The 244-nt window shown below is 70.1% G+C and overlaps 1 protein-coding gene across 1 annotated transcript in view; it reads right to left on the bottom strand.

Moving 5' to 3' along the window:
• The window catches only part of ZDHHC5 (zinc finger, DHHC-type containing 5), a gene marked incomplete at both ends in the record, with an annotated part of 2622 nt that overhangs the window by 1998 nt on the left and 380 nt on the right, over positions 1 to 244 (bottom strand). The window contains one exon of the mRNA XM_010293561.1: positions 6 to 40. Coding sequence (XP_010291863.1) covers positions 6 to 40 — 35 coding nt within the window. The remainder of the gene's footprint in view (positions 1 to 5; positions 41 to 244) is intronic.

The raw sequence follows: 244 nt of genomic DNA on the forward strand, positions 1-244 counted from the left end.
GGAGCCCGGAAGTCACCCTCCTTGTCCTCATCCTCCTCAGCTGACGGAGAACCCCCAGCACAGCCACGCGTCAGGGCGTGGGGGAAGGCGACGTCACGGCCTAGCCAGCGTCCTGCCCTGCCGAGCTGGAGACGCCCAGCATCGCCCTCCTCTGTCACCAGGCCCTTCTCATCCGGCACAGGGACCGGCCAGGGACCCCCAGGTACAGGCAGCGAAGGCCCTGCCCTGCGCCACAACGCCCGCC

This window comes from Phaethon lepturus, unplaced genomic scaffold (genome assembly GCF_000687285.1).
Source record: "Phaethon lepturus isolate BGI_N335 unplaced genomic scaffold, ASM68728v1 scaffold23878, whole genome shotgun sequence".
Taxonomy (NCBI): domain Eukaryota; kingdom Metazoa; phylum Chordata; class Aves; order Phaethontiformes; family Phaethontidae; genus Phaethon; species Phaethon lepturus.